At 46.7% G+C, this 27,416-nt stretch overlaps 10 protein-coding genes across 10 annotated transcripts; 6 read left to right on the forward strand and 4 right to left on the reverse strand.

Annotated features, from left to right (window-relative positions):
- Positions 1 to 113: 113 nt before the first annotated feature.
- Positions 114 to 1,603, forward strand: H6S33_002121 (uncharacterized protein; the record flags this gene model as incomplete). Its single annotated transcript, XM_044833474.1, has 2 exons — positions 114 to 1,418; positions 1,496 to 1,603. The coding sequence occupies 2 exons, from the start codon at positions 114 to 116 to the stop codon at positions 1,601 to 1,603; spliced, it is 1,413 nt and encodes a 470-aa protein (XP_044693264.1).
- Positions 1,604 to 1,809: 206 nt separating this feature from the next.
- On the reverse strand, positions 1,810 to 3,442 carry H6S33_002122 (uncharacterized protein; the record flags this gene model as incomplete). The annotated part of the gene is made up of 4 exons (XM_044833476.1): positions 1,810 to 2,226; positions 2,282 to 2,704; positions 2,760 to 3,269; positions 3,332 to 3,442. 4 exons carry the CDS (start codon positions 3,440 to 3,442, stop codon positions 1,810 to 1,812), a joined length of 1,461 nt encoding a protein of 486 aa, XP_044693265.1.
- An 897-nt stretch (positions 3,443 to 4,339) lies between these two features.
- Positions 4,340 to 7,939, forward strand: H6S33_002123 (uncharacterized protein; the record flags this gene model as incomplete). Its single annotated transcript, XM_044833477.1, has 8 exons — positions 4,340 to 4,467; positions 4,538 to 4,636; positions 4,851 to 5,140; positions 5,405 to 6,334; positions 6,400 to 6,475; positions 6,538 to 6,845; positions 6,905 to 7,077; positions 7,178 to 7,939. 8 exons carry the CDS (start codon positions 4,340 to 4,342, stop codon positions 7,937 to 7,939), a joined length of 2,766 nt encoding a protein of 921 aa, XP_044693266.1.
- Positions 7,940 to 10,149: 2,210 nt separating this feature from the next.
- Positions 10,150 to 11,798, reverse strand: H6S33_002124 (uncharacterized protein; the record flags this gene model as incomplete). Its single annotated transcript, XM_044833478.1, has 5 exons — positions 10,150 to 10,348; positions 10,414 to 11,257; positions 11,387 to 11,422; positions 11,556 to 11,682; positions 11,772 to 11,798. 5 exons carry the CDS (start codon positions 11,796 to 11,798, stop codon positions 10,150 to 10,152), a joined length of 1,233 nt encoding a protein of 410 aa, XP_044693267.1.
- Positions 11,799 to 12,507: 709 nt separating this feature from the next.
- Positions 12,508 to 13,083, forward strand: H6S33_002125 (uncharacterized protein; the record flags this gene model as incomplete). Its single annotated transcript, XM_044833479.1, has 3 exons — positions 12,508 to 12,666; positions 12,843 to 12,983; positions 13,045 to 13,083. The coding sequence occupies 3 exons, from the start codon at positions 12,508 to 12,510 to the stop codon at positions 13,081 to 13,083; spliced, it is 339 nt and encodes a 112-aa protein (XP_044693268.1).
- A 352-nt stretch (positions 13,084 to 13,435) lies between these two features.
- Positions 13,436 to 15,080, reverse strand: H6S33_002126 (uncharacterized protein; the record flags this gene model as incomplete). The annotated part of the gene is made up of 3 exons (XM_044833480.1): positions 13,436 to 14,590; positions 14,638 to 14,789; positions 14,891 to 15,080. The coding sequence occupies 3 exons, from the start codon at positions 15,078 to 15,080 to the stop codon at positions 13,436 to 13,438; spliced, it is 1,497 nt and encodes a 498-aa protein (XP_044693269.1).
- Positions 15,081 to 15,784: 704 nt separating this feature from the next.
- H6S33_002127 (uncharacterized protein) lies at positions 15,785 to 16,534 on the forward strand (the record flags this gene model as incomplete). The annotated part of the gene is made up of 4 exons (XM_044833481.1): positions 15,785 to 15,927; positions 15,999 to 16,075; positions 16,131 to 16,207; positions 16,277 to 16,534. 4 exons carry the CDS (start codon positions 15,785 to 15,787, stop codon positions 16,532 to 16,534), a joined length of 555 nt encoding a protein of 184 aa, XP_044693270.1.
- A 1,479-nt stretch (positions 16,535 to 18,013) lies between these two features.
- Positions 18,014 to 19,171, reverse strand: H6S33_002128 (uncharacterized protein; the record flags this gene model as incomplete). The annotated part of the gene is made up of 1 exon (XM_044833482.1): positions 18,014 to 19,171. One exon carries the CDS (start codon positions 19,169 to 19,171, stop codon positions 18,014 to 18,016), a length of 1,158 nt encoding a protein of 385 aa, XP_044693271.1.
- A 1,520-nt stretch (positions 19,172 to 20,691) lies between these two features.
- On the forward strand, positions 20,692 to 24,387 carry H6S33_002129 (uncharacterized protein; the record flags this gene model as incomplete). The annotated part of the gene is made up of 3 exons (XM_044833483.1): positions 20,692 to 20,892; positions 21,001 to 24,289; positions 24,362 to 24,387. 3 exons carry the CDS (start codon positions 20,692 to 20,694, stop codon positions 24,385 to 24,387), a joined length of 3,516 nt encoding a protein of 1,171 aa, XP_044693272.1.
- Positions 24,388 to 26,039: 1,652 nt separating this feature from the next.
- On the forward strand, positions 26,040 to 27,392 carry H6S33_002130 (uncharacterized protein; the record flags this gene model as incomplete). Its single annotated transcript, XM_044833484.1, has 5 exons — positions 26,040 to 26,102; positions 26,200 to 26,244; positions 26,304 to 27,111; positions 27,168 to 27,243; positions 27,302 to 27,392. The coding sequence occupies 5 exons, from the start codon at positions 26,040 to 26,042 to the stop codon at positions 27,390 to 27,392; spliced, it is 1,083 nt and encodes a 360-aa protein (XP_044693273.1).
- Between the last annotated feature and the right edge of the window lie 24 nt (positions 27,393 to 27,416).

Here is a 27,416-nt window from a genome sequence, read left to right on the forward strand (position 1 = left end):
GGCTCTTCTTCTACCCCTGTCTGGTAACACAACAGAGCTACAAGCCAAGTTTTTTTCCTTCTACAAAATCTCATTTGTGTTGCGAAATAGCAATTAACTGAGTATAACAAAAGATGTCGGATTACATATATCGCCCACCACCGCCCCCACCACCACCGACACCTTCCAACAGCTCCGGGGGCAGCGCAAATCGCGGGGGATACAATGCGAACTCACAGCGCGGCTCTGGAGGCAATCGCGGCAATAGAGGGGGAGGCGCACATAGCGGAGGCTTCAATCGTGGTGGTAGTGGTGGTGGTGGTGGTGGTGGTGGAAATGCTGGTATTGGGGGACAATGGGGAGATTCTAGTCTAGGTCAACAGTACCAGCAATTCCCCCAACAGCAGCGGCAACCACATCCACTCCCTCAATTCCCACCAGCTGCACACTACAACCCAGCCTTTGTAGTACATCAGCAACATCAGGAGCACCATGGGAATCAGCAATACCAGCAATACCCATTATATCAGCAGCAGCCACATCAACCATATCAAAACCACTATTTAAACAACAACCCAATCTACACAAATCCACAGTACCAGTCACCACCAGCTCCTCCTCCTCCTCCCTCCCAGCAGCAGTTACATAACCCATACCTCTCCTACTCTCAAGAACACTACCAGTCCCAGCATCCGCGATCCCTACCCCTCAAACCACCCCAAAAGCAGCAGCATCCACCCTTCCCCGCTGCCGGCTGGCCTACCCACTCCTCCTATGGCCACTTTAGCCCGCCTCCCCAACCGCCTCCTAGAAAGCAGCAGAAACGGGAGCGTGATGATAAACCTGATATGGACAAAGCTACATGGCTCTCTCTCAACGGCGGGAAGCTCATTGGGACTAATATCGCCCCTCCGGAGACACCGGAGGAGATTGAGGTCTGGATCGCGCAACGAAAGAGTCGATTTCCGACTGCGAAGAAGATTGGGGAGAACCTGGAGAAAAAACAGGAGGTAGCTGCGAGGGCAGAAGCAGAGGCGAAGAGGGTTGCTGCGCAGCAGAAAAAAGAGAGGGACTTAAAAGCTCATGCAATAGGGGGCAAACGAAAACGTGTCACCGCTGATACTGGAGATGGAGATGGCGCGCCACTATTATTAACGGGCTCAGACATCGATAATGACTACGACACCAACGCCTCTGACTCTGACTCTGACTCTGATGGTGCACCGCCTGAAATCGCATCCTCAAAAGTCAAATCTACAGTCCCCGAATCCGCAATCCAAAAGCCCGAGGGACAGGGGTTCAAGAAGTCAACTGGGCACTGCCGTGATTTTCTGCGCGGAAAATGCGCGAAGGGCGATCGGTGCAGATTTCGGCATGAAAAGGAGCCAGTTAAGAAGAAGGAAACTAAGGCCGAGGAGAAAAAGACTTTATATCAGCGGGTATGTGTTCTTGGGTCCTTGAGTTATGGGGTTGTGAACGTATGGGTTAGGGTTTGATGTCTAACTGTGAGTGATAGCTTGTGGAGCACGATCGGGAGAAGGAGAATACTCTTATGCTACAGGTGATTCAGTACCTGATCGACAAAGGGCAGCTGCCAGAGGAAACATGGCCCCGTCAGGGATAGCAGAAGACTTCAACCAACACTAAGTAATATAAATTTGCTGTTAAAGTGTTTACCGCGAGGGTGCCTTTCCTGTTCTTAATAATTGTACGATAGTCGCAGTGTAAGATAGAATACATAAAAACCTAGTAAACCAACAGAAGCCAAGTAACTTTTTCTATCAAAATCATTTATATTACAAACCTATTAGACCGTATTAATCCGTTTTTCTACTTCGCATTCTTTGCCTTCCACGCCTGTGATCTCGCAACCGCTCTAGCTCTCGGCTTACCCGCCTTCTTCCCACTCCCCCCCTTCTTAATCCCACTATCTGTATTGGCCGTAGCTCTCAACCCCTCAAAAACGTCACCTTGACTCTTGAGCTGTGCCGCTGCCGCACGTCCAAGAATTTTGCTTGCACGGTTGAGCTGGTCCCGCTTACGGGGATCGACTTTAGGTTGGTAAATAGATCCCTTTATGTTGTCTCTTGGTCTATGAGAAGTAGGGTCAGGGCGGCGATCACGGTCATTTTCAGTTGACCTTTTTGCGTTTCGTTTGATAGTTCTAGCGCGTGTGACGCGAAGTTTACGATCATTAGGCATGCGCTTTTCATGGAGCAGAAGGGCCTCATCGACAGCCATTACGTCCTGTAACCATGTCAGTGGGTTGGTGGTGGTGTGGGTGAATGGTTGATATACATACCTCAAACTGAACATAGGCAAATCCCTTTCCAACGTTTGTTTTGGCATCCCTAACAATGCGTACACTCTCGACCTTCCCCGCGGTGGAGAAATGCTTCCAAAGACTTTCCTCCTGTGCCTCGAAATCCAAGTTTCCAACGAAAACACATCGTTTGGCATCTTGAGGTGCCGGGTGTGCAACGGAGTCGACACGGATGTGGCGGTCAAGGAGAACAACGCCGTTGAGTTTTAAGGCTTCACGAGCTGCAGCGGCGGTTTTAAAGACGATGTAGGCGTTCAAAGTTTGTTGCTTCTCGTGGAACTTGTGGGTGATAAATGCGGCCTTTCGGGGAATTTGTTCAGAGAAGGCGATGGAGCGGAAGCGGACGCTCTCGATAGGGCCAGCGCCAGCGGTAAAGTGGGATTTGAGGAGTTTGTATTCGGGCTGTTAGAGGTCAGTTATTGGGATTCCAAGTGAGGGTAAGGTGGGCGGATTTGACTTTTGAGGAAACCACTGTAGAGGGGACGTTTCCAAGGAAGACAGTCCTGACAGCTTTATCGATCTCGATTTGCTTTTCATCTCTCAGAGTTTCGTGCTTAACTTGGAACTCTGACTCTTCTTTCTTATCGTTTTCGTCCTCTGAACTATCCTTCTCACTCTCTGGAACAGTGATCCCGGCCTTCTTTGCAAGCTGTTTATTCCTCTTCCCTCTCCTCTCTTCTTCTGCTGCATCTTCTTCGTCCTGGAGCTTTCGGAGGTAGGTGTCCTCGAGTTCCCCGTTCTCTTCCTTCCGTTTCCGCTTCCGTTTCTTATCTGTTATTGTTACTTTGGCTACTTCCGGGATTGGGTCGGTAGGATCCTCGGTATCTTCGAGATCGGCAATCTCTTCATCAACCTCCGAAAGTTCGGCATCGGCATCGACAGCATTTTCCTCATCATTGTGCCCCTGCTCTTTACTTTCCTCGGGTAGAATACGGGCAGGCTTTATGGGAGCCTTTACAGCACCAAACTACAGTAACAAAGAGTCAACAATGTATCCTTATTGAGTAGAGTCAAGGGTGAAATACGCACGCTCGACTCAAAGAGAGAAGCCAATGAGGGGTCAATTTTCTTTTCAGGAAGGGTCGCAGTTGACATCTTTTCCTTCTTGGAAAGTTTTTCTGATCTGTCCTTCTTTCCCATTGCTTCAAAGTTTATGGCGGGGTAAATATGTTGATTGGAGGGGGGAGCAGTCTGGTTGTGGGAGCGACTTCTTTGAATTTTTCCAGCTCTCACTTTTTTTTTCTTTATCGGCGCTCGGTGTTGAAGACGGACAAGGGTTCCTGGCGTGTCAGGTGGAGCGGGTAAAAAAGTTTTGGGATAAGTGCAATAAAGTGCGCGTGACAATAGCGTTGTTGAACTGACAGATTGGCAGGGCAGTCAGGATATTTTAAATACATGTAGGTAAGGGCAGGCACACATCAAGAGATTTGGCGCAAAGGTTTGGTTTCAACGTTTTCCCCTAGTGAATTTTCCTCTGCCCCCGGATTTCTTGGCACTCAAGCCGGCAGCAATATCAGTTTCGATCAGTTCCGCACACACAGAGTTACTGTTACTGGGATGTGTGATATGGGTGGGTGTGAGTGAGGGAGTGAGTGCGTGAACGATGTGTGGGTGTGCAGTGGGCGCGGTGTATGTGCGGATTATTGGTATTGTGAGTGAAGCTCAAATTGGGCAATGGAGAAGGTATTGTACATGATGATGACGGCCGGGAGAATAAAAAGCAAGCAAGCAAATAAGCGTTATACATATAAATAAAAATAATTAAAAGTACATGTAAGGTATCTATGTGGAGTGAATGTAAGTCCAAGTGCACTGATTTTGATTGTTTATGGAAGTGGTAAAAGATGCGGCTTCATGCTTACTGCCAGAAAGGTTGTGGACAGTGGGGGGTCGCGCCGTCCATACATGTAAAGAGTTGCTTGCTTGTTGGTGCCGGCGGAGGCTGGGGGGGTACATGTGGTATGGTGTAGGTACTGCGGTGTAGCGTAGGTATCCCTCGCCCTTCTCCGCCGGTGTTTTCCTCTTCTCGCTCACTGTATGTACCTGGACGCTTCCACGAAACAACTTTCCCCCACCAGCAACATCCACCTCCTCGAAGGTCGCCCCATAATCGCCTTCACGGTCCAGTGTTCGCCATCCGTCCGTCCGCCGTCGATAGGCTACCTGTACATCTTCCTGGCCGTATCGTTCATTCGAATAATCGAATAAGTTGTCTTGCTACTGCAAACTCTTCAGAACGCTCCATCTCCGCCTCTCGCTATCTGTGTGTGTATCTCTGAGGCCTGCCTCCTTCGAGACCCTCCACCCACTCTCGCTCGTCATAGGAGAGAAAAGGTGCCCTTTCCCCTTCCCCTCTCCCCCGGCAACTCTCGCACCATTCCGAAAAGAGTCCGATCATGTTCCCTTATTCTTCTCATCTGTCACTGTAATCACTGGTCCTTCTGCACCCTGATCCTTCCCCTACTCACCAATACCCATTCTCACTCACGCACACTCCTAATTTCCCCATCTTTCCCCTCCTCACATTATTCAACTAACTCAGGTCCAGTCTGTGTTTCCCCTCCGCCGTATATTCCCGGCACGAACGCTTGTTTGGGGCGGCTCTTCTGGGTCCCTACTTTATCTTGGTGCCAATCTTTCCAATCTTTCCGTTAGACGTCACCATCCTGCTAAACACCACAACCACCACCTCCCTTCCACGGCTCTCACTTCCACTCTTGCATCTACAGAGTCCGTCTCCCTGTAGAAATCTCGCTTCATCCGCTGCTCATAGCATGACACCAGCTCCAAAACGCGGCAGCAGATCTCGTCCCTCCACCATAGCTCTGGAAGAATCTGGTACCACTCCTCCTCGTCCTATTCCCCTTCTCCCTCAAAGCCCTCACTCTCCCCGCACATATTCCCTGTTCCTATTTGGATATCCTCGCACCTGTCTATCCCTACTACCTACCATCCTACCCCCTCCTTCTCCTTCTCACAAGTCGGCCAACCTCTCAGGAATCTAACCAAAGACTCCCCTACCTCCTACTACAGCAGGACGGCGGCCCCGAAAGCGAACGCGTTCAACTAATTCGTTACCTTTATCCTCCGAACCACCTTCAGTTGTACTATCTACCCTCAACAACCGCTCTCGATCACTTCCTCGCTCTAACGCAACGAAGCTACTCGACCGCCGCGTTGACGGCCCCCCAGAAGACTCAAAAGTGCCGATCCTCTCTGATCGAATGGCACCAGACGCTACAGCTGTCGAAACACAACCCCTCTCCGCCGGAGCTCTGGAGAATTTGAACGGCCCACCCCGCCCCTCTCTCTCAGGAACAAGACGAAAGCATAACGGTCACGCTTCGGACCGCGACTCCGAGTCCAGCCTCAGCGACATTGGCGAGGATTCGGAGGCGGAAACTGAAAGGCTACACAATTCCCCGCTAAAACAGAGACCGAAATTTGTGCAACACAGAAAAGATTCAACATCCACAACGCAAGCAATCGCGATCGAAATGCCAGTCAGGAAAGAGGTGTTGCTTGATCAGGGGGATGTTTTTGCAGATGACGCTGCTGATGATTCTACGCCCTCTACACCTACACAATCTAGCCCCAGCAAAAAGCGGAAAAGAGACTTTCAAGAATCGCCTATTGTACGACCTACGGAAGAGCGGAAGACAAGACCATCAACACCACCCCCTAAGAAAAAAGTACATACCCCTCAAGTACCATCAGAAAATAGCAGTGTGAGCACGCTGGAAGGGAAAAAACCGAACACGGACGACGATGAACATCCTGCCATCACTAACGGAATTCGCCAGGAGACCCCAGTTGCAATTGTGACTAACGGTAAGGACGTTCGGCCAGTAAAATCAATTGTCAAGGTTGCTACATCCGCTGTGGAAGAATCCGATAGCAATCCGGACCAAGACCAAGAATCTGAGCGTGCTATTGGAATTGAAATTGAAGAGAATACAGATGTCGCGGCTCCCATAGTGCCAGAAGAAGAGCATGGCGATGCTGTTGATACGATTGGGGTGGATGACGAAGGTAAGCTGTGTAGTGGTAAGAGCATTTTTTCGGCCGGCTTTTTTTTTCTAATAACTCAGATTTAGAGCGCGCGTTAAAGAAGAAAGCTGCTATGGAAGAGCTCGCGGAGATAGAACGTGTTTTCGCACACCTCAAAGATAGGTTAGGACTAAGCGAAGCCGCCTTACTATGACGTAAAACCTTTTTGCTGACACTTGGCATAGAATTTATTCCGAAAAACTGCGCAGAGTTGAAATCGAAATGAAAATGATACAAGATGGCACCCACCCTGAATACGTCGCCCAGAAAGCTTGCATCGACCAGAAATTAGATGAAAAAGAACGTCTGGCCGACGCCCAGTACAAGAATGGTATGGAGTCTCTAGAGATTGCCACCCGAGTTACCAAGGCCCAGGTGCATTCACAGTATTATCAACGAGTGAGAGAATTACGAGAGAATACCCTCAATAAATGCAGTGAATTGTGGTATCATATTCAAAGAGAACGGAGGGCTGGCGATACATTAGTTTCAGGTTTGTCTTGCCTCGTGGTTTTAGTTTGCTTAAGCAGCGGAAGTAACACGGAACTACAGAATACACCTATCGGATACCAGATCGTGCAAGTACAAGGATACAGCACCGAAGACAGTACAATTGGGAAGTGGCACTTCTGACAGGAATTTCTAAACACGTTGGTTTTCCAGCTGCCCCTGACGTCTTGGGGGCATCTGAGGAAGAACGGGCGGAAGATTTGGAGGCCATCGGAGTAAGTAGTTATTTCCCCGTTTTTTTTCTTTCGCTTGGTGTCCTTCTTGGGGCACGGGGGATGCGTAGCCACGGGTGAAATTCTAACGTTTCTTTTGCAGATCGCTCCACGTGTACCTGTGAGGGTAAGTGCAACCGTACAACCACCTGTATTACGCGACCGACTACTTGATGATCATTATGAGAGGCCTCAGCCTATTCATTGGTCCCAAGTCCAACGACACTCGCCGCCATCTCCTGCACCCCAACCTGTTCAGGCCCATTCGCATCCCCACGTACATATTCACCATCATCATAATCGAAGACATGCCGCGTCTGGGGTGTCCAATCAGCCTGACCAACCTCTTTTCCTTAAACAGCGTGTTCCCTCTGCAACAGGTTCGGCAAACCCTGGTCACTCCCAGCCTTCAAATGTTCCATTATCCGCATTACTGCAAAACGACATAAAGCAAGAACATTCTTCACCACGACCTCCATCTAGCCTCGCACTTTCCATTCATGGCGGAAACAACCAAAATCGTTCTCCTCAACTAGTACACAATCACCCCCAGTCACATCCCTCTCAGCGTCCATTACAGTATAACTACTCTGGACATCCGATGCCGTCACATCCACTGCAACCACCACCTCATCAGCACCATAGTTTATATGCCAGCGCTAGTAGTATAGAATCACATCCAGCTCCACCACCAGCAACACAAAGGATAATTGATCTGGGGAGCCCGGCCCCTGGGGAAAGGATATATGGGAGAGAAGTCGAAGCACCAGATGGAGGATTGAAGAGGCTGAAAGAAGAGAGCGATGGTTCACTTGGAATGCCCACGGCAACTATGAGGTTTCCCTCACGGATGAGTGGTTTCTAATATGGCTTGGGTGTTGCACGTAATGAGTGTTTATAGGGTCACTGCGGGGGTCATGCATAAAGATTATGGTCGGGTCCGGTTTATTACTGGCTTTTGTCTGAATACGGGTTTGTTTCTTTTTTTTACACGTTTGGGAGGCGAATTGTGTTATGGGTACAGTTTACAAGGAAAGGGGACTAACACCAACCCCCCCCCCCCTCTTTGTGCATTATTTATTCCGTCTGGTTCTTATATCTTTACTACTCCGGCATATATCGGGTTCATCTATTATCTGCTAGCTTTTGTCAGGCCTTTTGTGTAAATCGTTTTTCCTCGGGGGGTCTTGTTTTTTGTTTTGTTTTGTGGGCGGGTGATATTTTGGTACTATCTTCCTTTTTATTTTCCCTCTTTCTTCATTGTTCTCCCATTTCCTTCTTTATACTTAGGTTACTCCTTCTCTTCACACATCCATTATCCCTAACCCTGCCTCTTTTTAGAAGGCAGGACTGACTTGGTTTTTTGTTTTGTGTTTATTTTTTAATGTGGAGTATGTGTTTGATATCGTTATGATGGCTTGGTGCGTGGTGAGTTGGGGCTGTTGGAGGCATTATTTGTGCGGAGGAGTTGTACGTATGGCATGGGGGCTAGAACCTGGGGTTTTGTACAATCACTCCATATGTGAAACATATCTCTTTTGAATCTGATGCATAACGGCTGGAACAAAAGAAAATGGACACGGCGTAGACAAAAGACGTGGGACAAATCTACATTAGTATAAAATTACAGTCGTTGCTGCAATGAAATGTTATCCGCCAAGCAGGCATCGAGTGTTTCTTTCTAGGAATATATAATACCGTAATCTTTGACTCTATCCAGTCCAACGAGTTTGACTGGTGGATTCAAGAGAATTGTCGTTCAATGTTTAACATTCGTTTGCCGGTGAAAGAAAGCTTACCGGAAGCACCGCCAGATCGATTTCAATCTGCTACTTAGAATTAACCAAGGTAGTATTAACCTAGATATCATCAAGACAATGGCACTGTAGGGATATATGTATATCTAAGTCGAGGGCATTCAATGACTTAATTACATGTAATAAGTAACATGTAATGTATATACAAGAATTATCAATCAAATCAACCAATCAATACATGTACCTACATAAGTGGAACTGTCGAGTGATAATGCATGATGCGCTTGATTACCCACCTTTACTACCAAAGCCAACATTTTTAGCTGTAGAAAGATTGAGAACTACATATCGAGAGAACGAAGTTTGACAGTACTATAATTTTAAAGTGTTTTCTGAATTGATGATTTGAGTTTCGCAGAGTTTATATTATGTATGTTCGTTCCCATACAAGAGATGAAAACTCCCGTTCCGGTTCTCCAGCCACACGCACGGAAGAGGGCCAGATCACAAGTCTGTTGGCGAATATGCGATGGGAAAAACGAACGTAAAATGAGTATAAGGCTTGCTAAGTTGCGTTCTGCAGAAATTTATTTAGTAGAGAAATGGTGACACTGGATGAGCACTACGAGGTCATTATGACTCTATCCGTAGGAATTCAGTGGTTTAGAACAAAGCGAGCAGTAAAGTCTTAAAATGAGAAAGGGAAATTTGTGATCAAACATATGTCTTTAGAAAAACCAGACAAAGCCTCCATGAATGACTATAAAAAAGTTGCAACCCTAAACACGTACCAATTACACCGCCAACGTGTTGGCGAGGTTTAAACAGCACAAACTCCCACCTGATAACCCCAAACATACCCCGAAAAGGGGGGAAAGAACACAGGTACTATAAAGTACACCTACCAACCTGTAAAGAACTCAATAAAAAGTAGGAGGGAAATAAAATAAAACACAGATACACAAAACTCCCTTATAAATCCCCATCTTGACGAAAAGAAAGGAACATAAAACAAAAACGAGAAACACCCATGACAAAAGAAAGCTAGGAATAATGCATAGGCGGGTGACGGCAGGGAATAAAAGCGAGGGGAAACGCATGATATGGTAGTTTAATGAATGAAGATAACTGAGGAAATAGTCATCTAGAAATCAAGGCCGCACAATACGTTTACTCAATAGTAAGTGCCACCAATTCTTTCCGAAAGGGTTTGGTGAATAAATGAAGAAGAAAAAACTCCGCCGAGATATACCTAATTGATCTGCGCCACATCCTAACCCCATTAAAAACGTTAACCCGATCTCAGATCGAGACTAGATTATTTCTTGGCCATCTTTGCGGCCATCAACTTCTTCTTTGCAGCTGCCTTCTTTGCAGCCAGCTCTTTCTCCCTCTTCTCTTCTGCTTGGTCCTCTAGAATAGCTACTCTCCTGCTTCGCTCCTCCTCCTCAAGCACATCAATACCTGCAGCTTCCATATCACTTCCCGAATCATAATCAGATTCGTAGTATATGTATCTATATGACGATTGGTTGATTAGTAAACCGAATTAAAAATCATTTAATCGGATGTATAAACGTACTTTTTGCCGCCGCCACCATATCCACCACCGCCATATCTCGGCCCGCGTGCGGGCACGTCGTCTTCATCGTCAACAACGAAATCATCTTCTTCATCCTCCTCGTAGGTGTCGTAACGTCTACCATTGTTTTTTTTGGAAGATGTAAAGCCACCGGCTCTACCGCTACCACCACCATATCCGGTGTCTTCACGCTTTCTTTTCGTCCCAGCTTCCACAGGGCCTCCATTCTTCCCCCTATCTGGAAGTTTTCCTTTTCCAGCAGCTCCCTGAATATTCCCTACAGATGATCTGCGGCTGTCAATACCTCCGACGCCTTTCTTCCCAGCTGTCGTCTTGACGGTTTCGCCGGACTTTTTCCCGGCAGAAGTGCCCTTTTCATTGCCTGAAGCAATGCCCGGGCTCTTACTATTCCTGTCATTCCCAACTACTCCTGACTTTCCAGCCTTCTGCTCTTCCAGCTTCTTCTGCCACGCACGTTGTTCCTTCACTTGAGGTCGGGCTTTGTGTGTAATTGTTCCTGAAGCCGACTTCTTCTCTGCTTGGGCCTGGGCTGCCCTAGCCAAGAGTTCCTTATAACCAGGCTTTTTAACAGTCTCTGTTGGCGTGTTTCCAGCAGAATTTGTGCCAGGTCGTGTGGTACCAGGTCGTGCACCAGCAGTTGTAATTTTTGAAACAGTTGGCCTATGAGTACTAGCTGATGCTGCCGTTGTGGAAGCCGGGGTTGTTTTTTTAACTTTAGCTAGAAGCGCTGCCCGCTGCTTTAACATTTCCATAGAACTTTGTTGAGGATCATCTACTTTGCGTTTTTTAACGATACCGCCAACATCTGTTTTCGAAGACGGTACTGAAGAGATGCCATTAGTCCGAGTAGTAGTATTGGTAGTACTGGTAGTAGTATTGGTAGTACTGGTAGTAGTACTAGTAGTGGTGGCCGGTTTTGATGATGTAATCGGAGGCCGGGATTGTATTGTACTTGTACTTGTCGTAGATGTAGTTGTTTTAGAGCCATCTACAAAGCCAGCCAGAAACAGGATATCGTCAGTGACAACCAATTATATTTCAAGCATATGTTATAGTTTCATAAAAATAGAACATATACAGGGAGGGGGCAACAGCAGGGCAACAACGAAAAAGGCACTCACTCTGCTGAGCAACCAAGGGCTTCTTATCGCTGTTAACTCTTGACGGGACTGGCCGTGAGGCTGCAGAAGAACTTGTTCCAGCTGCCACCGTAGGGTCAAAACGGCTAAGGAGCGAGGAGATGCTGAACTGGATTACGAATCGGGCGATGACCGCGCGCCCAGCGAGTTAGCCCGAGTTGACGCTGAGAGTGAGAGGAAGGAGGGGTGAGGGTGTACCGTGGGGTCAGCGTCGCTGAAAACCATCGTGAACCAGGGTTGCGGTGGCTTTCGTAGTAGTAGTAGTAGCTGTTTTCTCTTAGTAGGGGAGGTCAAAAAGCTGATGTGGTGTTGGTTATGGGGAGGTGGTTCGGATGTTGGAAATTTCGAGGTGGAAAAGCCCTGATTGCTGGCAACAGCGACCACGACCACGACGGACAACCAAGAGAACAGCAGAGCAAGTCGCGTCAACAACAACGCGGAGTGACGCTTTCGAGAGAGCCTATGTGGTAATAGCTGGCGATGTCAAAAATGGGGAGCTGATTGGCAGAAGAGGATCCTCTCTTCAGTGTTGTGTATGAGCCGGAAGAGGGAGTCTTCATAAGACTTACTCTACCATTCAATTTCTTTATTCAGTCAGCCACAACATTCCGCCACATGAGTCAAGGTTTAGCCACATGAGTGAAGCCACATCGGCAAAGCCACAAGCACAAGGGCTATAACCCTCGTAAAGCTTGAAGTCTTCACCAGTCACACCCCCACCAAACACCATCATCAGTCTGGAAATTTCCGGAGTAAATCGTTTTCACCTCAACCTAACATCACGACATTCCGAACAACGAAGAGCTTTCCCCGGTCCATTGCGGTTAAACTGATTGCTTCTCTTGTTCATTCCACTGTAAGTTTTTCCACAATATTTCTACTAGATAAATTGTCACTAATATTCGCCAAGTGACAAAATAACACAACCACAAAAATGAAGCACCTTGCTGCCTACCTCCTCCTCCAGATCGGTGGAAACGCCTCACCCTCTGCTGAAGACATTAAGACCGTCCTCAGCTCTGTCGGTATTGATTGCGACGATGACCGCGTCTCCTCCCTCCTCAAGGAACTTGAGGGCAAGGATATCAACGAGGTCAGCTATAAATTCTTCCCAATGGCGTAGTAAAGACGGGTGTCGTCCAGGAATAGATTTGAAGACTAGAAATTTGCAAGGTCTTTTGACAATGCAATTTTTCCAATATTGATCTCTATACCCGTGCATGCGTTTTCATACATGACTTGGAGAACTTTTCACTGATGGTCCAACAGTTGATTGCTGAGGGATCCTCAAAACTCGCCTCCGTCCCATCTGGTGGCTCTGGTGGTGCTGCTTCTGGTGGTGCCGCCGCCGCTACCAGCGGTGGTGCTGCCGCCGAGGCCCCCGCCGAGGAGAAGGAGGAGGAGAAGGAGGTTAGTACCAACTTATTATCCTCATCTACTACATACCTCAAAGTTTCTAATGCTATTATAGGAGTCCGACGAGGATATGGGTTTCGGTCTCTTCGACTAAGCGGGTCGCCTCTACGAGCACCAATCGAACGAAATCAAAAAAATCCTGGAATCTGGCTGGAAGGAGGGGGAAGTTGTGTCTTGTGGAAAACCCACAGATCTGTATATTTTATAGATTTGTGTGTGGGAAATAATACAGCGGAGGCGCCTTCTAACCTACTGAGTTTCACGTGCACTTGACGATCTTGTATTGCCGGTTCGAAGTTAAACAATGAGTGATAATCGTAGCTGACTCCCAAAGATACAATTATCCCCGTGGATCCATCTAGGTGTCACTCTAAGACCAATAAACAGGGAAACCATTCCTAATTGAGTTCTAAGTTTTGTTTAGGGAAATAAAAGTACAAAACTCCTTACATACACTTCCCAGCTGCCCACCCATTGTCGTTCACATTTCCGCCACCACTCCCATTCCCCCCTCTTGGACTCTCATAGTATGTGTCCATTGTCATACGTCTAGTCTCTGCCTTCCTTAGACGCTTTGCCAATATCATCTCAAGCGTTTGACCCAGCGCTGTTGAGTCATATAGCATCCCTCTTCCCTCGACTGGATTTCTCCTCCCGTAAACCTGAAACGCATCGATGCCAAGCGCTTTCAGTTCGTCATCATTGACCATCGGTGCTCCATTACCGACCAGATATATGACGTGTGTCAAGTATCTGTTCCAGTCCTGAGGCTTCAGTTCCTTACCCTTAAAGGCAGAATCAGAATATGCGCATGATTGAGCTACTGCACGAACGAACTCGGCCGCCGTGAAAGAAGCGTTATCGGGCCCCGTTTCCCGGTCATGAGAGCCGTTTAGAAGGAGAATCTTTGGAGTATTGCGTCCAGTGGCTGCGAGAGTCATGCCAATGTTACGGAGGACAAGACAAGGGATAAGAGAAGTGTATAAACTCCCGATACTGTAAATTATTGCCTGAGAGTTTTCGATGGCCGTAAGGACCTTCGGATTGGCGTGAGGCCTGATTTCTTGGCCGTATGGATTGATGTACCATATCCGTTCAATCCTAGACGACATTGCAGTTTCTTCGATCTTACTGAATTCGATATTCTGGGTTCGGAGGGAAGCTAGAGATCCAGGGAGGTTCGCATCTTCCTCTGGCTCTTCCGGCTCCTCTTCGAATACATCGAAGTCCTTTTCAGAGCCATTTTTAGAGCTTGGTTGTGATTCTGCAGGGATGGGCAGCGCAGACGGGTTGGATGGATGGGAAATCTGATTTTGTCCGATAATAACGCTTTTATCTGCCAATCCTGCAGCTATATGGTGGGCAAAATTTGAGTTGATGGCTGGAATGACTTGCACATTTTCCGGGATTCCGGTAATGGAACGAAAAAGATATATAGCGGATTCGAAGGAGCCGAAAAAGATACGTGCTCCAGTCAGGAAAAGGTTGCCGATTGAAGCGGAATGAAAGTTGAAGGAGGATTTGGGACGTTGACGTTTGAGGAGTTCGAGGTTCAGGAGGACGAAGAATGAACGGAGAAGTTCACGTTTTTCGGATGATATCTTAGGAGATTAGAGCCTTTATTTAACTTAACAGTAGGGAAACTAACATGTTTCCAAAGGCCGTGTGTGCCTTCGACAATAGCAAGCCACTCAAAACGAGCTTCATCGTTGGAGGGGGGAAGACGGTAATTGAGAAGACTCTTAATCGCTATTAACTCGACATCCTCTGTGTCTTCGGGGACTAGCCTGATAAGACGACCTATAAGTAGCAGCCAATAGATAAGCTTTGAATCATTGGGGTTGAACCCTTGCGTCCACGCGTCCAAAAGAACCAAAAAATATGCAGGTACGGGTACATACTTCTAACATCTCCAATACCAGGGCCACCAAATACTCTCAGAATCTCAGAGGTGCTACCACCATTATCTGAAATCGGGAGAACAAAATCCAGTGCTCGGTTGCCTTTGCTTGCAAGGGTCTTGAAAACATCGATAAGATTATTAGCTGCGCTGCCTCCACTAAAAACAACGAGGTGTTTTTTCGTCGACATCTCAATATTTTTCCCTGAAAGATGGAGTAGCCAAATAGGAAGAAGCGAAAAAAAGAGAGAGGAAAGCCAGGTTGAAAGGAAAGCTCCCCGCAAGACAATACCCGAGCATGACCCGGCTCTTATATGAATAAGTAGGTAGCTAGCAGGGGAAAACTAGGGGAGGGGGAGATAAACCGATTTTACGGAATGTCTACTTTTAGAAAACGCCATGGTCTCCTGTTCGCACGGTTGGAGGAGGAAGGGACGAAACAAATTTAATCTGGTTAAATGTCGCGTGGAATCTCAAGGGTGCAGATTCATTAAGGGTTAGTTAGGGTGGAGCAACCATGACGGCGCCCGTGTCCTTCAACCAGGTCAGAGAACCTGGATGTGTAGTGTGATGTTCTGTAACGTTGTCCATGACCAATAGTACTACACGGTGACAGATATTTTAAAGTACTTTCCAGAGTAAGGCGGAAATCATCCTGAAGTGTATTTCTGGGTTAAGCGGGGATAGAAAACTCTAGCTGTTGCTTCGTCTTCATATCATTCTTCTGGGCTTATATATAATTACAGGAGTACTTCAGGCACAATGAAAGGAAATATGGGTTCTGGATTAGTCATGCTACATATCTTCCAGGTAATCTACTTAGCTAGTACAGTAGTCTGTATCATGTAGGACATCAATACCCCGCCATAAACAGCAGAACAATACCCACTCCAAGATGCATTCTTCGCTGGTCCGTGTTCAAAGTGTCTTTAGTTTCTTTACAACAGTTACATTCTGTGTCGCTGCCTTTGTAGCATTGTCAGCTGTCCCTTTCCCCGCAAACCCAACAGCTACTGTCGATGTTCGCAAGTTTCGTGTGTAAGGACACCTTTCCATATTTACTAATTACTCAAAATCGACTTTCCTCCTAATCATGACTTTGATTATAGGATAAGGGGACGAGCTCACCAATATTATGCTTCAAAAGTGCAGGAATACGCATTCATTAACTTTGATCTTGATGCTGGTACTTTTTTAACTTGATCTACATGTGAGATTTTCGAGTTAGCTTACGCCCGTAGATCTAGAATCTCTCTTCAACTGGAACACAAAACAAGTATTCACCTATATCTCTGCCTCTTACCCGGGCTCTAAATTTGTCAATCTCCCAATATCTCTGTTTCTTGCTCTACTACCCTTGACAGCTAATCTCACATCTATTCGATAGTCTGAGAATGAAGCTGTCATCTGGGATGCAATTCTCCCTCACCGCTCAGCTTCGAGACTCCACCTTAAGAATGAACGCGCAAAATATAACATTAATGATATAACTGGGAAGTTTTCTGATCGTGAGAATATCACACTGAGCCTTTACTGGAACGTACAGCCACGTGTCGGTGTGCTTACTTGGGGTTCAGTCGGGTTGTCTGAGGCATTCAAGTTACCGCCTTTGGAAGGTAAAGGGAAGGTCTCGGCAAAGAACTAAATTGTGATAGGTGATGAGAAAGAAAGATATGCAAATACTTGGACCTTGGTTTGAGTTATTACTACCAGGACTAGCATTATTTCATTATTTATCAATGGTGGGTATTGGTATGGGTTCAAACTAGGAGATTATATTTATATATTTATTAAGAGGAAGTACTAGTAGTATTGGCAATGCCGTCCGGAATACATTCATGATGTACTCGGGCTCCAGGTAGGCAAGAGCCCTAGAATTAGAATCTGGAGTGACCCATTGTGATTCAGGAGGCGAGCTACCTATATAGCGGCCTCGCTTTATAAAGACTAGGCCGCCTGAGGTAAGCAGTGTTACTCGCCTCAAGAATCTCCAGGTTTATACATGTGTGTACATGCAGTAATGAGGGATATACCGGTATAACTCATGTAAATACTTACATGTAAGTAGTTGTGCACGTGTTGGCCCTTTTTTTTTATAGAAACACGATTCTTGAGTTTGATGATCATGAGGGATTGCGTATAGATCTAGAACTATTCGTGCTGGGGCGTATGAGCTCAGATTTATTAATTCCATATATTGACAGTGGCTGTTTGTAGCCAAATACATGTATATAGAGAGAGCTCTGATCACACTGTGCCGGGATTCCTCCAGAATACCTCAAGGCAAAGATTCGTAGCCATGTTAACGTCGAAATGGACATCCCGGGAAGCCACGACACGACAGTCCCTTCACCCCCTCTTAATCATAACTGATATGATACCATCATAGACCCAATTCGTCCCGAGCTCCGGATTTATCGTCCGATCAACGAATTCAGTAAAAGGTGCGCATGCTTTATAGAATTTCGTGGTTAAAGATCACGTCTTGAAGTGATATGATCGAAGGGCCAGAGTTATATTTATTATACAACTTAATTACATGTAGCTATGTTTTTTTTTTTAAAAAAAAAAGAAAAAAAAAACCATAGCGCTTTCCGGTCTTCCATTTCCTCTAATTTAAAGTCGATTATATGGCCCTCTTCCCAACAACCCACGTTCTTATATATATGCATATGCAACGGCGGATCAGTTGGTGAGCGAGTGATATTGCATGATTTCAAACCTGGTCTCCTACCGATTCTAATCGCTCGCCGATCGCCGGGTCGCAGGCCCGATAGATTTTTCCGCCCTGTATCGAAAAGCCATATGTATGCGGGGTACCTCCTGGTCCGCATGAATCCCGCCCGCAAGTGCACAATATTTGGGATTCTGGATTTTGAAATGTGTACCTCACAATTTTTTTTGCCAACACTTGAAAATATGGAGAAATATAACTACACGGAAATGAAGAAAAATAAAAGAAACGCCCATTCCAGTGCAAGATACCCACAAGAGACAAAAAAGGAAATACGCTTTCGTGGAAACAAATCCGCAGAGAGAGCGTCGTCATGAAAAAAGAAGAAAAGGCGGTGCTGAAAAAAGAGATTAGAATAATAAGTGCTTAAGAAGAGTAAAAATTTCTCTTCTACCATGTCTGGGAATCGTCTCCATCATCCATCATGGCAAGTACTGCAACTTCAGTCTGTAACATCCTCTCAAACTCGTCCCTCTGAATACCTGCAGCCTTAGACAACCGGTAAAGACTTTTGATTGTGCTTGAAATGTGTTGCTTGACCCCAAGTTCACTCTGCACTTGTACTGCCGCATTCTCCTCTAACTTTGTAATCGAGTTTCTGGTTGATGAGGAGGAGGACGCAACAGATATAGGTCGGGGCGCATGTGTTACTGAAGTGTTTTCATCCTTATTCGATAGGAATGACGACGAGAGAACCGTTGGAGGGGTCGTTGATGCTGTATTCGCAGTAGTAGTTGACAATGGGGAATATGATTGTGGGTTTAAAGGGATCGTGATTGGGTTGGAAGATTCAGCCGAAGTAAGTTCGGGTTCAAGGGCCGGCTGTACATCTCCATATCTTGCGTAATATGAATCCTCAGATGGCATATCCGTTTTTTGCGGGACCATTGGGGTACGTGCAGGGGTGCGGTCATACATATCCCAATAATCATCATCCTCGCCCTCGCCCTCGCCCTCGTTTGCCACGGGTGCCTGTTGTGAAGCAGTAGCAAAGGATGCCGACGGTGCCACCAGAGACTTGTAGGCATCGGATTGATCATAGAAGGCCTGATCAGCTTCGCCGACCGTTGCGTACCATTTTTGTTTTTCGGAATCTTCCGTGAGTCGGACATCTTGGATTTTCCAACCGTCATCCTCACCATCTGGATCGTTTCCAATCCAAATGTAGGTGACTTCTACATCAAGCTCCAAAAGCTCTGCGCATGCCCTTATGGTTTCTTTATCTTGTCGATGGAATCCTTTCAAATTTGTTTCGCCAACCTCAAGCTCACCAGATGATGGATGGGGAATGAATTCTTGTGTTGCCAAATGCGCAGAGAGTTTGGGCCCTGCTGTAGCAGACCATGTCAAGAGAGCGAGCCAGGTCTCTTCGACGCTAGAGCTCGCATTGCGAGCGGGAGCAAGGAGACGAATTCGTTGGCGAAGAATTGGGGACAAAATAGAGAAGAGAGATGGTGGAGGTTGCGGGGATGTGAAGGCGGTGGGAATATGTGCCAGGAAAGCTGGAAGGAGCTCTGACAAGATCGGAGGAGTAATGAAATTAACCATTGTTGCAACGGTGAGTATCTGGATAGGTGATAACGAGTGAGACTTTGCAGGAAGAATTGTCGTGTGGGGGAGAAAGTAAGTAATTTATAGAACTTTGAGAAGTACTAAGATCACAAGGAAACTATCCTGCAACAAGGTTAGCTAAGTGCAGATACAACAACTGGGCCATAGGGCTATTTGATACCGAGGATTGATGAGTCTCTGAAAAGCAAAAAAAAAACGGTCCTGTTTAGGTCGAAGGCTATTTAACAGCGAAAATATGTATACCCGCTGCGGCTGTTTAATAGGTAAAGTAACTACGGAAGATCTGACCGAGAAGCACAACGACGCCCGGGTTCCCAGATCTGCTGGTGGAACAAGTGATGGGGTAATCCTTGCACGAGTTAACGCAGGAGATAGAGTAGATGCCAATTTTCAAGGCGCTGTAGGGGAAAAAAAAAAGAAGATAAATTCTTCGTTTGTCTTAAGAAATGAGGGTTCTGAGAAGGCTCACCAAAGCAAAGGTGTAGAAGATTATTTTAGAGCATGGTTGGTAGGATGTTCTGCAGAAGATATTGGGTGAGTGGATGCTTGTGACCGGACAAATGGAAGATGCTCGCGACGAAAGCTCGGTGCAAAGGATCCTAAAAGGCGGGGGAATGTCCTTCATAAAAAGGACATCCGGATGAGAAAGCCATTGGCGTCACACGGGCATATCATCACCACGATGTGGCAGTGCACTATTTACATGTATTTTACATGTGAACTCGCTCGACGAGCGAAATCAAGCCCACTAATATACCAATATGCAAACTGTTCAGATCTGAAAGATAATCAGAGGTATATGTAGCTATATGTACAAAGATTAGATTTTTAATATATCGGTACTAACATACTAACAAAGACCTTTCCCAGTTGTATCTCATCTAGAGATATCGACACTGGCATGTGATTTCGTTGCCCTACCTATTTCACTCGGGGTCGCACTGTCGCAGTATTCGTTTGAACATGGTCCATTACATATGCACCGCAGGTTGCATGTCTTGAAAATCTGAAACTCATCATAGTACGGCAGTGTCAGCACCTCATGTGCCTAAGCTTACTCGATTTACTAAGCTAGGGGGGCCGGGGGAGCTTCGAGGTCTATTTGGTTGGTGTGGCTTGTGGTGGCAGTTGTGTGGCTCAAGATTGGACGGAACTGGCTAGATTCTTGGCCATCCATAATCAGGTATCAAATCCTTAAGCAACAGAGAGGAAGACGAGGAAAAAGGAGTAACATAAACAAGTATTTCAGTTGTTGTCTGAAGCTGAAAATCTTTTCTGTCTCTAATTCTTGCTTACTTCGCATCCCCTATTTCCTATGATCTTGCCTGTTCCTGCATCCCCTGCTTGATCCCGATTGCCGGAAAGCTAAACGTCAAAGTTGGGCATCAACCACACACACAACATCTTCCATCCCCTCTCAAGTCTTCTACTTCTTGTCCATCCCATCACCCTTACTTTTTTTCTACCTTCTCTTTCCTCGTTTACAGTAGAGTATCATGGCGTCTCCATTCTTGGGAGTGTATACTGCTAGTTACGCGTACACTCCCCAGGGAGAAGGGGAACTGGCCTTAGAAGAAGGTGACCTTCTCTATGTCCTGGAGAGATCTGACGATGATTGGTGGAAAGTAAAGAAGAAGGTCAACAACTCTGATGATGATGAGCCTGTCGGCCTTGTGCCTGCCACTTATATTGAGGAGGTGAGCTTTCTTATGCACTTGGAGGACACCATGTCCGCCGAGAGGGGTTGTTTGAGGAAATCTCCACATTATCGGAAGTCTATAGAGCTAAGCTTCTGCCCATGATAGACCAAACCTGTCGGTAAATACAAGGCGCTATACGAATATGCTCGACAAACAGAGGAAGAGATATCCTTCGACGAGGATGTAATTCTGGATGTATATGACGCTACGGATCCAGACTGGTGTCTTGTAGGTCGTAATGGTGAATATGGATTCGCTCCGGCAAACTACATCGAGAAGCTAGAGGGACACGATGCGGATGATGCGCATGGTGTAGAAGATACTGTACCCTCACCTGCTTCTGAGCACGCCCCGGTAGCTGCAGCAGCTGCAATAGTTAAGCATGTTGCGTTTTCTGCTCCCCCAAAAGAAGATTCACCACCACCCCCTACTCCTCCTAGACCTGTATCAGAAGATTCACGCCCTCGCGAGCTTCCTTCTGCCAATCTTGCCAGTATTATGCAGCATAGGCCAAATCAACACTCCGTATCTTCTAACAGATCCCCTTTGGCTTCACCAACACTGGCAGCACCACCGCGAGAGTCAGCTTCAGAGCGACATCATGACCGCGGCTCGGAACGTAGATCAAAGCCAGCGCCTACCTTTGCGCATTCGGATTCTGAATCCGATGGACCCTCGCTTCCTGTCCGGCGTCCCGGTCAGCCCAGATATGCAGGGGAGAATACCCATAGCGCTGATGACACATATGCAATTCCTCCAGGATTCCAGACATATCCAGTTCAAGAGGTTGATGAGAAGAAGAAGAAGCGAGCTGCCACATTTGGAATCGGGGCTACTCGTGTTATTCTCTTGCCTGATAAGAGCAGCCGTCCAAGAGAGGAGTGGTCTGTACAGCACCTTAAGGGTTATAACTCAGAAGGAAAACATGTTTTTATCGATTTGGAACAACCAACTCGCAATTTAGATCTTCACGCTGGTTCTAAAGATGCAGCAGAGGATATTATCAATGCACTTTCAGAAATTCGAGGCGCGTATAAACAGGCCGGCCTCGATGAAGTCGTCGCAGCGGCGACAGGTGGAAGGAAGAAAGACATCGGAACTATTCTTTACGATTTTCAGGCAAAGGGTGACGACGAAGTTTCGGTGATTGTTGGCGATGAAGTTGTTATCATTGATGCTACTAGCGAGGAATGGTGGCTAGTCGAGCGGAGAGTTAACGGGGAACGAGGGGTAGTACCAGCTAGTTACATCGAAAGGGGAAGAAATACGGCTATCACACCGGGGATCATGGCCTCTCCGGCCGACCCTCGAGATAGAGTTAGGTCGCAGCACTCAAGCAGTGGTAATGGAGGACGAAGTACTGGGATACCTACGAGGACGAGCAGTTTGGCCGGAAACCAACACAGGCCGGAAGGCAGGAGAAGTAGACCAGACAGTACCACAGGCTCTGATAGGGCACAAGCCACGTCCGGAAAACAGAGTAGGCTTCAACCATCTCGTTCACGTTATAGAAAGTCTGGGGCTTGGGGTGCAGTCCTGCTGACAGCTACAATCACAGAGCCAGATAGTTCTCAGGTCCGCCAGTGGACCGATCGCACAGGGAACTTTAAAGTTGAGGCGCAGTTTATTGGATACAACGATGGCAAGATAAACCTTCACAAAAGTAATGGAGTTAAAATTGCAGTACCTGTGGGTAAGATGTCACTAGAAGATTTAGAATACGTGGAAAGAAAGACTGGTATCTCTTTGGATGAGGTTAAACCCGTGAGTGCCTTCACGGCGAAGAATCGGAAGCCACAAACTGGTATTAGTTTTGAGACAAGCAAATCTGCGCCAGCGTCATCTGCATCGCCTTCACTTCCATCCTCTACGTCCCCGACGAAACAAACCAACGGAGGCTACGACTGGTTTGAATTCTTCCTGAGTTGTGGTGTGGATGTAAACGACGTTCAGCGGTACGCAACAGCCTTCGAAAAGGATAGAATGGACGAATCGGTTTTGGAAGACATCCAGCCGGAAGTCATGAGAATGCTTGGGCTAAAAGAAGGTGATATTTTACGGGTAAATAAAAAGCTGGATGAGAAGTATGGAAGAAAAAAGAAGAATGTCGCACACTTTGACGAAGACAGGGAAGAGGGCTCAGGATTGTTTTCAGGTCCTGGTGGTACCTTGAAGAACAATACACGAAAAGGAAGACCAGCCCCAGCGGTACAGACACCAGGTTCGGTGGACCCGGAAGCTTTCAAACAAAAGAACGATTCAAAATCACCAAGGGCCTCTCCGGCACCTGCTTCTCAGACCCCACCTCCTGCTCAACCTGCTGAAAAGGTGGCTGGTGGTTTTGATGATGACGCATGGGCACCAAAGCCGACCACTTTGAAGCCAGAATCACCCGCACCTCCTCCACAGCCCCCTCGTGTAGCCTCCCCAGCAACGCAGCCAGCCCCTGTACAACAGCCAGCGCCTACTGGGGCCATGGGCGACTTGCTATCATTGACTACCCCTCCATTACAACCAACTATCGCAAGTCCTCCTCCTCAACCTGTTCCTGTTCAGCCTGCTCCTGTTCAACCCACCCCACAAATCCAACAACCTCCAGTAACACAACCTCCTCCGTCATTTATGACCAGCCAGGCCACTGGTATCAATTATGGAGCTGGTAACATTCCATTGGCTCCCCCTATCCCAAACCAGTTTGGAAACCAGTTCACTGGGGTCAATCAGCCCCAGAACCAGTACACGGTGGGAAGGCAGCGACCTATGGCGCCAACTATGACAGGCACAAGCGGGTTATCAATACCCCCTCCTCCGCAAAGGCCAGGATCGGCGCCCCAGAACTTCACCCCTGGCATGACCTTGCCTCCACTCACACCCTCTTTCACGGGTCAGCCTGGTATGATGTCCAGTTACGGACAAATGGGAGCACAGCCAATGCAATTCCAAAACATGGGCATGACGGCCCCTATGGCAATGCAACCTACGGGGCAAATGTACCAGAACATGAACAATGGCATGATGCCTCAAAACACAGGAATGCCATACATGAATATGGTCAGTCACGCCACAGGCGGGATTCAGCAGCCTATGCCACATAATCCATTACAAGCCCCGCTCATCAATCAACCAACGGGACAATTGCAGAGCTTCGGCCAACAGCAACAACTTGGCTATATGTCAGGGCAGCCTACCATGAACGCTGGAAGAGGTATGGGTGTTAATTCACTCTTGCCACCGCCATTGGTACCCAATGCAACTGGTGCTCAACAACAATTTACAGGGGCTAGGCCCCTAGTTGCACAACCAACCGGACCCCCGCCCAATGTGAAATTCGGGGTTAATTCAGCGAAAAAGCTAGTGCCACAACCGACAGGAAGGGCAGATTTGACTAAAGCTAGTATGTTATCACTTTATTTTCTGGAATTAACATCATCGGGTACATTTACTAACTAAAGCATTTTATTTTTAGCTCCGGACAACCCATTCGGATTTTAAGTTTGGATTTTATGCGTGGGTCTGCCCGTTGAAATGTGTAGGTTGCTTGAGAGTATCGAAGACAGTTGGGAGGACGACAGATGGTGTTCGATTAGTTACGATAATGTTTTTTTTCGTCAATCGTTGACTTTATATAAACTCTCTTCTATTAATCTGTGTGTATGCCTCTACAGCGATTTTCTTCAATCACGAATGGAAGAACTTGTGTTTTGGTAGCAAGAAAGTAGCACTCCTTTTTCTTTTTGTCTGTGTTGTGTCTCGTTCGTTGATACTCACCTTATACACACCTATTCTGTTGCCTTTTTGGACCGATGCTTATATTTATAAGTTGTCTGTGTGCGTCATACCCTATTTTTGCATCTGAGTTTCGTTTTTCTTTTTTTTTATTCTCGACAAAGTTTGGTTTACATCTAGCGATATTTTAGTGAAGGCGTAGTATATAGAGGTGAATGCGTTCTAGGTATAATTTTGAAAATTCTTACTGCTTGCGGTGACATATCGAGTGATTTTCCATGAGCCTCGAGGTTTCGGAACGTACAAGTACCGGGCGTTGAGGTTAAATACGAAGAATCTGATAAGAGAATCTTGCCGTGAAATAGGTGTGTTTATCTTATCAGATTCTCGGTATTTATGGTTAACCACGGTACATACTACTACATCTAGTTATGCCTCAATTGTTGATAGCGAAGCGATATGTCTTACTCACACTAAGCCCAGACTAGAATCTTATCAGTATATGCCTTTTTATATCGTGTTCAAAGATCACTTCGGTATGAGAGTTGCGTTCTCGGACCAATAATAGTGCGAGGACCTCCTTTTCAGGAAAGTTTGGTATTCTGCCTCTTTACTCCAGACGTCGTCTTATCGAATAAATTCGATCCATAAGACTGGGGTTTGAATGAGCCACGGGTTATTTAATTCCGGAGGGAGAGCATATGAATTTGAAGTAAACGTCGTGCAGTCGGAAAACACCTTCGGGAGCTAGTCTAGAATTAAAGCTTTGTGTTGCTTCTAGAACCTCTGTTGGTGCAAGTGGGGGAACTAGATGGGGTTACCATCGCATGCTCTCGGTTAACATGATGCGAGCAAGGATCGGGATGGGTTGGGTTGGGTGTTCCCACGGGTAGACGAGTGACTTTCTGTAGTTGTAGGTCCACACTTGCCCGGAAGGCCAGGGCAGTGGGGGGGTCTATCTCTCTTCCGAGGTTAGAGAACGGAGGTTGCGCGGGTGCAACCGGAAATCGTTTCGTCACAGTTTCCCTACCCAGTGCCAGTAAAGCTAATAGAACTGTCAGTTGACTTCCATAAGGTTCCTCGTTTAAGCAATTAGTTCCGTAGGTAGCTTCATATTTAAGCTTCCCCTTCTTCCCTCCTTCTTTGTGATACTTTGGTTTGGTTTTTGATTATCAGTTCTGAGGAGCGAAATCACCAGCAATCTACTTCCGATATATGTAAGTTTGATCTTCTTGCATTGCGTTGCCTTACTTGCAGCTTGCTTCTTGCCTCCCCTGTAAATAGTGGGGTACATGTCTTATCAGTAGTCCTTTTATCGTTTACCACTAGCCAGGAACGCGAGCTCTAGGATGAATTATAAAGCTAACCAAGTACGGGAATAACCTCTAGACCATAAAAGTCCGCTTCTAAAAGCAAAAATGGGTGTTCTTGATATTTTGACCAGGAAGAAGGGTGTCATCGTTGGCGACGATGTCTTGAACGTAAGTTACTAATTGTTAGACCTGAACATTTAATTTTTAGCTTCTATCGGAGTTCAATTACTGGTATACTGATAAACTGCTTTTGGGCGATATATAGCTTTTCAAATATGCTAAAGAGCACAAGTTCGCCATTCCTGCTATTGTATGTATTTATACAAGTGATATACCGAGGATGATTTTGGTTTCTGATCACAGGTATAGAACGTCACATCCTCCTCAACCGTCGTTGCATCCCTGGAGGCCGCTCGTGATGCCAAATCACCGATTATCATCCAGATGTCCCAAGGAGGATCTGCCTACTTCGCTGGAAAGGGTGTTTCCAACACTGACCAATTTGCGTCAATTTCCGGTGCCATCTCTGCCGCTCATTACATCCGTAGCATTGCCCCAGCATACGGGATCCCCGTCATTCTCCACACAGATCATTGCGCAAAGAAACTACTTCCATGGTTGGACGGCATGCTTGACGCCGACGAGAAGTACTTCGCCGACCATGGTGAGCCTTTGTTCAGTTCCCATATGATCGACCTGAGCGAGGAGGACAAGGAGCACAACATTGCCACAACCAAGAAATACCTTGAGCGGGCAGCACCGATGAAGCAATGGCTAGAGATGGAGATCGGTATCACCGGTGGTGAGGAGGACGGTGTAGACAATACTGGCGTTGACAACAGCTCCCTCTATACGCAGCCTGAGGATATCTATGATGTCTATGCTGCCCTCTCCTCAGTCTCACCCTACTTCTCCATTGCCGCCGCTTTCGGAAACGTCCATGGTGTTTATAAACCTGGCAATGTTAAGCTTCACCCAGAGCTGCTTGGTAAGCATCAAGCGTACACAAAGGAGAAGATTAACTCCAACGAGTCGAAGCCTCTGTTTTTGGTCTTCCATGGTGGCTCTGGCAGCTCAAAGGATGAATTCAAGCAGGGCATTGAGAATGGCGTGGTAAAGGTTAATTTAGATACTGACCTGCAGTATGCCTATCTCACTGGTATTCGTGACTTTGTTTGTAAGTGGCCTAGTTCGACCCTACCTTGAGTAGACGATTTCTAACTAGCTCCTTAGTGAGCAAAACCGACTACATCATGAAGCAAGTTGGCAATCCGGATGGCGACGACAAGCCAAACAAGAAATACTTTGAGTAAGTGATAAAACTCAAGCTTTCTAACATGCGCTTAAACTAACTGAGCAATTACTAGTCCTCGAGTCTGGGTTCGCGAAGGTGAAAAGACCATGTCCGCTCGTGTTAAAGAGGCCCTAGAGGACTTCAACACAGCGAACCAGTTGTAGGGAGAGGGGACAAAAATGTTTTTT

The sequence above is a fragment of the Morchella sextelata genome (genome assembly GCF_020137385.1).
Source record: "Morchella sextelata strain SCLS chromosome Unknown scls_12, whole genome shotgun sequence".
Lineage (NCBI taxonomy): Eukaryota > Fungi > Ascomycota > Pezizomycetes > Pezizales > Morchellaceae > Morchella > Morchella sextelata.